Below are 11,056 nucleotides of genomic sequence, written 5' to 3'. Positions count from 1 at the left end.
CATACTGTGATCACTGTGTGCTCATACTGTGATCACTGTGTGCTCATACTGTGATCACTGTGTGCTCATACTGTGGTCACTGTGATGTCACTGCGCACTCACTGTGTGCTCATACTGTGGTCACTGTGTGCTCATACTGTGGTCACTGTGATGTCACTGCGCACTCACTGTGTGCTCATACTGTGGTCACTGTGATGTCACTGCGCACTCACTGTGTGCTCATTCTGTGGTCACTGTGATGTCACTGCGCACTCACTGTGTGCTCATACTGTGATCACTGTGTGCTCATACTGTGGTCACTGTGATGTCACTGCGCACTCACTGTGTGGTCATACTGTGATCACTGTGTGCTCATACTGTGGTCACTGTGATGTCACTGCGCACTCACTGTGTGGTCATACTGTGATCACTGTGTGCTCATACTGTGGTCACTGTGATGTCACTGCGCACTCACTGTGTGCTCATACTGTGATCACTGTGTGCTCATACTGTGATCACTGTGTGCTCATACTGTGATCACTGTGTGCTCATACTGTGGTCACTGTGTGCTCATACTGTGATCACTGTGTGCTCATACTGTGATCACTGTGTGCTCATACTGTGATCACTGTGTGCTCATACTGTGATCACTGTGTGCTCATACTGTGGTCACTGTGATGTCACTGCGCACTCACTGTGTGCTCATACTGTGGTCACTGTGTGCTCATTCTGTGGTCACTGTGATGTCACTGCGCACTCACTGTGTGCTCATACTGTGATCACTGTGTGCTCATACTGTGGTCACTGTGATGTCACTGCGCACTCACTGTGTGGTCATACTGTGATCACTGTGTGCTCATACTGTGGTCACTGTGATGTCACTGCGCACTCACTGTGTGGTCATACTGTGATCACTGTGTGCTCATACTGTGGTCACTGTGATGTCACTGCGCACTCACTGTGTGCTCATACTGTGATCACTGTGTGCTCATACTGTGATCACTGTGTGCTCATACTGTGGTCACTGTGTGCTCATACTGTGATCACTGTGTGCTCATACTGTGATCACTGTGTGCTCATACTGTGATCACTGTGTGCTCATACTGTGATCACTGTGTGCTCATACTGTGATCACTGTGTGCTCATACTGTGGTCACTGTGTGCTCATACTGTGATCACTGTGTGCTCATACTGTGATCACTGTGTGCTCATACTGTGATCACTGTGTGCTCATACTGTGGTCACTGTGATGTCACTGCGCACTCACTGTGTGCTCATACTGTGGTCACTGTGTGCTCATTCTGTGGTCACTGTGATGTCACTGCGCACTCACTGTGTGCTCATACTGTGATCACTGTGTGCTCATACTGTGATCACTGTGATGTCACTGCGCACTCACTGTGTGCTCATACTGTGGTCACTGTGTGCTCATTCTGTGGTCACTGTGATGTCACTGCGCACTCACTGTGTGCTCATACTGTGATCACTGTGTGCTCATACTGTGGTCACTGTGATGTCACTGCGCACTCACTGTGTGGTCATACTGTGATCACTGTGTGCTCATACTGTGGTCACTGTGTGCTCATTCTGTGGTCACTGTGATGTCACTGCGCACTCACTGTGTGCTCATACTGTGATCACTGTGTGCTCATACTGTGATCACTGTGTGCTCATACTGTGGTCACTGTGTGCTCATACTGTGGTCACTGTGATGTCACTGCGCACTCACTGTGTGCTCATACTGTGAGATCACCATATAACACCACTATGCAATAATGGTGTTAGTTCACTGTTATCTAAAATGATTCAGTTAACTCAAACTTTTACACCCACATTCTTTATTTCCATAAATAAAAACAATCAAACAAAAAGTCAGCTTTTTCCTTTATTTGGTTTCCTTTTCAGCCTGGTGTTGGCGTTGGACAAAAAAATTTCTACTTGGCGAATACATTCCGCGTCTGGTGTTGTTCTGGTGGTTACTTTTAGCTTCTTCACCTCTATTTCATTTTGTTTGTGAAAACACCTGACACATTCTAAAAACACAAAGAGCAAGGTGTTAACATTACAATTTCTATAGCAGCATCCAGATGCACAAACCAAAACTTAAACACTTACTTTTCAAACATGTCAGGAGCACAGGTGGCAACACCTTCTTCCCATCTTTCCCCGTTCTGTTATACAGACAGAGAACATTGTCTGACGCTATGCTTTTTAAAGCCTGTCTCACCATCTCACCTATATTGGAGCTGCCGTGAGTATGGATGAGATAGTGTACCTGACAAAAACATACATAATATTGTCATGATTAAAATATACCAGGCTTCAACATTTCTTTTACATGGTATCTGCTGCAAAAAAATAAAAAAATAAAACTGTGGCTTTGTTGTAAAAAATAAACGCTAAATTTATATAGTAGTACTAACATAAAGCTCTCGATAATTTTTGTCTTCTTCAAGCCTCTGACAGAAGGCTTCAAACGTTTCAAAGCTGGAGCACTGTTGTTGTTTAAAAAGTTCCTCATGGGCATCTTCTTCTGCCTGCTTCATGAGAACAGACTTAACTTTTGCCAAGTCATTCATGATGACAGCTTGTCTCTGTTCCAGCATTTGAATTTGTTGGAGTATCTTAGTATTCAGATCTGAAAAATTGTAAAGTTAGATTGTTATATAGCAAAGGATTGTTGTCTGTATAAATAAATAATGTCTAATTGATATATCACATACCAAACAATTTCTCCATGGTGACTTTGCATTTTGTTTCCTTCCCTGTTATCAAAATTACATACATAAGGTCAGTGAAATTGTATTTATCTAAATCAGTTATATTGTTTCTATATTTATTTTTCTACATCAATTAAACCGTTTTTTCCCTGATCGTTTTATCCACAATGCACATGTAGGTGGTTCACTTTAATTGTGGGGACATTTGGTACAATGTAAAAAAAACACGCGCACGCACACACGCGCACACACGCGCGCACACGCACGCACACGCACGCACACGCACACGCACACAATAAATTATATTAAATTATAACTCACCTAAAGAAGCAGAGCTTTTGGGATGATCATCCTCATGCATTGCCACATTTCCCTGAAGAGTATCTGTGAGAGTCATGACACAACATTCTCTTATAAGGTACCTTGTGATGTGTTTGCATGTGTTAAAGGGAATATCTATTGTCTCACCTAAGAATACTGGGTTGGGCTGGCTTGAGTTTAAATAACTGTCATCAGGGCTTCCATTGTTATCATCCAGACAGTCACCTGAACAATGCGAATTAGAATGATCAAATTAGCTTAACCAGATTCAATTTAAGAGAAAAAGTGTTTCATACTCACCCGATGTTTTGACACACAGAGCTTTCTGAATAAGTGGACTCTTGACTACTTTCAAGAAAAGACATAAGACATTCAAAATCTGCAAATAAAATTATAAAGCTGATTCTGCTAAGTTCCTTAGATAAGTTAAAACACAAGCTTACCATGGTATCTGGGAGTTTTGGCCAGCTGAACATTCTTTGTCTTCAGACCAACTCGCTTCATTGCATTTCTTGACTTCTTTAAATGCACATCATCTGTTTATCACATTAAAATTAGTATGATCACCTAATCTTTTGCCATAACAAACCTTGTATACACATGTCAAGTCATGTGATGTTGTTGAAGATCATGAAAGTCTGAGAGGAAGATATAGAAGTAAGTGGCTTAATGTACATCAATACATGAATGCATGGGTTTTCTAACCGGGGTCAGGGGACCCAAAACATTGTAAGGGTCTTCATAAAATTCATAAAAAACATAAATATTAATATATTCAAACATTGTTACAGTCACATTTTTAAGTTCTTGATAGAGACATTTAAGTGTTTATATTTGGGGTTTTTTATCTGTAGTATGGGATTTGTATTTCTTTGTAAAACAGAATTCTTTGTAAAGCTTCTATAAAACTAATAAATTTGAACTAAAAATGTTTATCTTCAGGTTTACATGTCCAACATTACTCCTTAGCTAAAGGTTCATCATATATGGTGGGTTTTGGCAATATAAAGTGTAAAAACCTCTGCATAGTAACACATTATACACACCATTAATACATGAATTTATCTTTTGAATATGTGTGTATATGTTTAAATCACCTGAGACATCAGAGCTTGTGGGCTTGGGATCATCCTCATCTTTTTTCCCACTTCTCTGAAGAGTATCTTTAAAGATAGATCATGCAGAAGAAAAATATTTTATATTAAATAAAAGTTTAGTTAAAAAGTTAAAACACTGTCACACTGAACTTTCTGAATGAGCTGAATATTGACTAATGTTCAAAAGAAGAAAAAAACAAACTAATAAAAAATGGATTGAAAAAACATAAAAGCGCTTTAGCAAGTTCAAAGTTCTACATCAAAGTTAAAACAGGCTAACCATGGTATATAGGAGGTTTGGGCAGTGGGACATTTCTTGACTTCAGACCAGATTGCTTCACTTCATTTCCTGACTGCTTCAAGTTCATATCATCTGTTTAGTACATAAAAATAAAGAATGATCACAGAGTTATGGCTAAATTGTTTTCTGCATACCAATCATTTCAATATATACAGACCTTCACAGGAAGATGTCTCTGAATTGATGTCACTTTCATTACAGAGCTTATTTTTCCTTTTTCTCTTCTCACGTAATTCCACAACTGCAGGGTCTGTCATTGAATAAGTAATTGAGTCCTCTGCTGCTGAGACCCCCGTTGTGTAATCTGAGATGTATTGATTTGCTTGATCATAGTCTCCTGTAAGTGGTAAATTTATGTATACTATGTGTATAATGGAAATTCAGTCAACTATTTATTCATCATTGAATACATAAATATATTATGATTAGTAAATTTATAAGACCACCTATCATAATATTGAGAAAAAAATCTTCCAGAAATGTTAAATACTTATGTAAAACTAAAATTGTGATTGTCTTATATTAAGCACAACAACTTGAATTTGTGTTCTTATACCCACATTTCAGCATCACATTCATTTTCAATTCAAATGCACCATTATTGCAACTTCTTACCAATTGATGGTCCAACGATCTTCACAATGTCATAAACCTTCCAGTTAGGGTTTGGTGGAGAATTGTTTTTAATGTTTGAGAGTGATGATGTCCATCGACACTTCAATGTTCCATTGTCATCAAAAATCCAACTGATTGGTACAACAGATGTCTGTCCATCACCGAATAAACAAATTCGATACTGAAAGACGCACACACGCGCACACACACACACACACACACACACACACACACACACACACACACACACACACACACACACACACACACACACACACACACACACACACACACACACACACACACACACACACACACACACACACACACCTTAATTTTTGTTTCCAAATCCTAACAGGCCAAAAAGAACTTCTGTATTAGTAAAACATTATATGAAACACATAAATCTTTTACACATTTTTTTAGTTTGAGAGGACAACCTTAGCCACTCTCACTGATTACTGTATTTGATAATTGTTTAAGAAGTCTTCTTTGGACAATTGTTGTGCATCCTAAAGAAAGTGTGTATCATAAAGTACTTTAAACTACACTTTTGTAGATCTACACTTTACATTCTTAATGATGTAGTGTTGCATCTGATGTCTGGGTAAAGTTGCTTGTTATGTTAATAAGAGGATGAATGTCAGTCACTTTGAGTTTTGGTAAATGGGAAGTGACGTTGAAGCTTTTAACATAAAACAGCTACAGTTCTGCAGATAGAAGTTGTTGTTAAAAAACTAGTCATATAGCGTGGTGAAATAAGGCTTTTTATCTTTAATATGAGTATCTAAGAGTAGGCGTACTTCATCTTTTTATCCAAAGAGCAATGATAGTTTGAATGAGCAACCAGTGCAGCATTCTTGCTTACTGTTGTTTTACAGCGCTTGTTAATTATTGAAATATAAGTATAAATAAAAAAAATGTATATATTGAAATATAAAGTTAGTAATGTTGTAATGATCTGACTTAACAGGCCTAACAATTCACAAATACTGATATGCAAACTAGCTGCAGCTAGCAATTTTGGTGTGATTACTGAAGGTAAAAGGGCTGGTGCACATGTAGCATGTGTGAGCAGTACTCTGCTAAAAAAAAAAAAAAAAAAGACCAGACCACATTGCACATCTAAAAGTTTGTAAATAGGCCACTCACCATTTCTGCGGTGTAACAATACCATGCACAACTTTTTCTTCTTCTTTACATGTTTTATGGTGGTTGGAAGACCAGCTTAGATGGTGCATTTACCACCGCCAACTGGACCGGAGTGTGAAGCATTCACAATGAGCTCACGCTTTACACACATGCTGAGGATCACAGTATGAGAATCAGATGAACTCACAATGAGCTCACGCTTTACACACATGCTGAGGATCACAGTATGAGAATCAGATGAACTCACAATGAGCTCACGCTTTACACACATGCTGAGGATCACAGTATGAGGATCAGATGAACTCATGTTGAGCTCACGCTTTACACACATGCTGAGGATCACAGTATGAGGATCAGATGAACTCACCTTGAGCTCACGCTTTACACACATGCTGAGGATCACAGTATGAGGATCAGATGAACTCACAATGAGCTCACGCTTTACACACATGCTGAGGATCACAGTATGAGGATCAGATGAACTCACCTTGAGCTCACGCTTTACACACATGCTGAGGATCACAGTATGAGGATCAGATGAACTCACCTTGAGCTCACGCTTTACACACATGCTGAGGATCACAGTATGAGGATCAGATGAACTCACCTTGAGCTCACGCTTTACACACATGCTGAGGATCACAGTATGAGGATCAGATGAACTCACCTTGAGCTCACGCTTTACACACATGCTGAGGATCACAGTATGAGGATCAGATGAACTCACAATGAGCTCACGCTTTACACACATGCTGAGGATCACAGTATGAGGATCAGATGAACTCACCTTGAGCTCACGCTTTACACACATGCTGAGGATCACAGTATGAGGATCAGATGAACTCACCTTGAGCTCACGCTTTACACACATGCTGAGGATCACAGTATGAGGATCAGATGAACTCACCTTGAGCTCACGCTTTACACACATGCTGAGGATCACAGTATGAGGATCAGATGAACTCACCTTGAGCTCACGCTTTACACACATGCTGAGGATCACAGTATGAGGATCAGATGAACTCACCTTGAGCTCACGCTTTACACACATGCTGAGGATCACAGTATGAGGATCAGATGAACTCACCTTGAGCTCACGCTTTACACACATGCTGAGGATCACAGTATGAGGATCAGATGAACTCACCTTGAGCTCACGCTTTACACACATGCTGAGGATCACAGTATGAGGATCAGATGATCTCACCTTGAGCTCACGCTTTACACACATGCTGAGGATCACAGTATGAGGATCAGATGAACTCACAATGAGCTCACGCTTTACACACATGCTGAGGATCACAGTATGAGGATCAGATGAACTCACCTTGAGCTCACGCTTTACACACATGCTGAGGATCACAGTATGAGGATCAGATGAACTCACCCTGAGCTCATGCTTTACACACATGCTGAGGATCACAGTATGACGATCAGATGATCTCACCCTGAGCTCACGCTTTACACACATGCTGAGGATCACAGTATGAGGATCAGATGAACTCACCCTGAGCTCATGCTTTACACACATGCTGAGGATCACAGTATGAGGATCAGATGAACTCACGTTGAGCTCACGCTTTACACACATGCTGAGGATCACAGTATGAGGATCAGATGAACTCACCCTGAGCTCACGCTTTACACACATGCTGAGGATCACAGTATGAGGATCAGATGAACTCACAATGAGCTCACGCTTTACACACATGCTGAGGATCACAGTATGAGGATCAGATGAACTCACCCTGAGCTCACGCTTTACACACATGCTGAGGATCACAGTATGAGGATCAGATGAACTCACGTTGAGCTCACGCTTTACACACATGCTGAGGATCACAGTATGAGGATCAGATGAACTCACGTTGAGCTCACGCTTTACACACATGCTGAGGATCACAGTATGAGGATCAGATGAACTCACCTTGAGCTCACGCTTTACACACATGCTGAGGATCACAGTATGAGGATCAGATGAACTCACCCTGAGCTCACGCTTTACACACATGCTGAGGATCACAGTATGAGGATCAGATGAACTCACCCTGAGCTCACGCTTTACACACATGCTGAGGATCACAGTATGAGGATCAGATGATCTCACCTTGAGCTCAGCTTTACACACATGCTGAGGATCACAGTATGAGGATCAGATGAACTCACCCTGAGCTCACGCTTTACACACATGCTGAGGATCACAGTATGAGGATCAGATGAACTCACGTTGAGCTCACGCTTTACACACATGCTGAGGATCACAGTATGAGGATCAGATGAACTCACCCTGAGCTCACGCTTTACACACATGCTGAGGATCACAGTATGAGGATCAGATGAACTCACCCTGAGCTCATGCTTTACACACATGCTGAGGATCACAGTATGACGATCAGATGAACTCACGTTGAGCTCACGCTTTACACACATGCTGAGGATCACAGTATGAGGATCAGATGAACTCACCCTGAGCTCACGCTTTACACACATGCTGAGGATCACAGTATGAGGATCAGATGAACTCACGTTGAGCTCACGCTTTACACACATGCTGAGGATCACAGTATGAGGATCACATGAACTCACGTTGAGCTCACGCTTTACACACATGCTGAGGATCACAGTATGAGGATCAGATGAACTCACCTTGAGCTCACGCTTTACACACATGCTGAGGATCACAGTATGAGGATCAGATGAACTCACCCTGAGCTCACGCTTTACACACATGCTGAGGATCACAGTATGAGGATCAGATGAACTCACCCTGAGCTCACGCTTTACACACATGCTGAGGATCACAGTATGAGGATCAGATGATCTCACCTTGAGCTCAGCTTTACACACATGCTGAGGATCACAGTATGAGGATCAGATGAACTCACCCTGAGCTCACGCTTTACACACATGCTGAGGATCACAGTATGAGGATCAGATGAACTCACGTTGAGCTCACGCTTTACACACATGCTGAGGATCACAGTATGAGGATCAGATGAACTCACCCTGAGCTCACGCTTTACACACATGCTGAGGATCACAGTATGAGGATCAGATGAACTCACCCTGAGCTCATGCTTTACACACATGCTGAGGATCACAGTATGAGGATCAGATGAACTCACCTTGAGCTCACGCTTTACACACATGCTGAGGATCACAGTATGACGATCAGATGAACTCACCCTGAGCTCATGCTTTACACACATGCTGAGGATCACAGTATGAGGATCAGATGATCTCACCCTGAGCTCACGCTTTACACACATGCTGAGGATCACAGTATGAGGATCAGATGAACTCACGTTGAGCTCACGCTTTACACACATGCTGAGGATCACAGTATGAGGATCAGATGAACTCACCCTGAGCTCACGCTTTACACACATGCTGAGGATCACAGTATGAGGATCAGATGATCTCACCTTGAGCTCACGCTTTACACACATGCTGAGGATCACAGTATGAGGATCAGATGAACTCACCCTGAGCTCACGCTTTACACACATGCTGAGGATCACAGTATGAGGATCAGATGAACTCACGTTGAGCTCACGCTTTACACACATGCTGAGGATCACAGTATGAGGATCAGATGAACTCACCTTGAGCTCACGCTTTACACACATGCTGAGGATTGTGTGATGTCACTGTGATCATCGCATGATCTCACGTGTTGACTGGGTGCAATATCTCACCTCGTGGGGTCTCAGTGATCCTAAGAAAGGTGAGAAATCAGCCCTGGTCAATGACCTGAAAAGAGTTGGGACCACTGTTGTCAAGGTTACTGTTGGTAATACACTAATGCTGCGTTCACACCAAACGCGTATAGAGCGTCAAAATCACGTCTACCTTCACGCGTGAACATTTTGAATGCATTCGCGCGTCCGCGGCGAATTGGACACGCGTAGAAATCGAGTGCTGGAAGCGAAATTGACGCACGTTCAAGGCACTCCAGGGCACTCGTCATTCAAATCACATGTATGGGAGCATTTTGGCTTCCCCGTAAAATATAATGATGACAGAAGAAGGGTGGTGGACAACACTGTAACAGTATGTAGGCAATGTGGCACGAGAAAGCCGTATGAAAGTGGCGCATACATCGAGCATGGCACCTGCTGACGCCCGTTTCACATACTCCGTTTATTCATTGCAGTACGTATGTGGTGCGTATTTTTTCCGTACCCTTGTTAACGGATAGCCTACAGTTTTCACACTGCACGCAGCTTCGATCCGTCAGTGCGTTCCAGGAGCGCGTGGCCATACAGCTGTGCTGCGATCGTTTCCGCACAGAGTATATCTTTTGATGTGCTGGCGCTGAATTAAAGTGACAGCGCATCCGCATTAAAACAAACATGTATCGATGCGAAAATCTAGTAATTCCACCACAGATGCATATAAAGTAAAGTCTACTCTGTTTCAAAGTCAACACATGGCTTTTTGCCTCGAGTAAAGCAAGGAAAACGGCCTTTAAGTAAACAAGGAGAAATAATGGAGAGCACCTGTCCTTTCTTGGAGGTTCTTGAAGTTCTTTATGACCTGCAGGATTTCTTGTAAAAAGATTTAAAAACGAAAGAAAAGACGACAGTCGTTTTTTATCTATCGTAAGTTTTAATTTAAAATGTTTATTTTAACATAGTCTATTGTCTGTTTTGCAACTTGCATGAGCAACGTAATATATACGGGCTATATAAATATAAAGTAATGAATTCAATAAAACGTTGTGTAGTGCGTTTAAACATGATATCTATAAAATGTGACCCTGTCTGTGAAAACCCAGCTAAAGTCATTTTTTTTGTCATTCGCTGTTTTATACATAAAATCATCCTACATAATGTAAAGAACATTCTGTGAAAATATAACCTTGATAT

The 11,056-nt window shown here is 41.5% G+C and overlaps 1 protein-coding gene across 1 annotated transcript; it reads right to left on the bottom strand.

The window, feature by feature from the left end:
• Nucleotides 1-1,851: 1,851 nt before the first annotated feature.
• Nucleotides 1,852-6,246, bottom strand: LOC307119835 (uncharacterized protein; the record flags this gene model as incomplete). Its single annotated transcript, XM_079806497.1, has 13 exons — nt 6,186-6,246; nt 5,034-5,214; nt 4,576-4,755; nt 4,398-4,490; nt 4,118-4,183; nt 3,464-3,556; nt 3,321-3,368; nt 3,168-3,245; nt 3,021-3,083; nt 2,703-2,744; nt 2,403-2,617; nt 2,095-2,254; nt 1,852-2,012 (listed from the first exon to the last, which is right to left on the bottom strand). Exons 1-13 carry the CDS (start codon nt 6,186-6,188, stop codon nt 1,852-1,854), a joined length of 1,383 nt encoding a protein of 460 aa, XP_079662623.1. The 5' UTR covers nt 6,189-6,246.
• Nucleotides 6,247-11,056: the final 4,810 nt, after the last annotated feature.

Source organism: Gobio gobio (genome assembly GCF_949357685.1).
Source record: "Gobio gobio genome assembly, chromosome: 1".
Classification (NCBI taxonomy): Eukaryota; Metazoa; Chordata; class Actinopteri; order Cypriniformes; family Gobionidae; genus Gobio; species Gobio gobio.
Note: the sequence above shows the minus strand (reverse complement) of the source record. Positions and strands in the feature narration are given on the sequence as shown.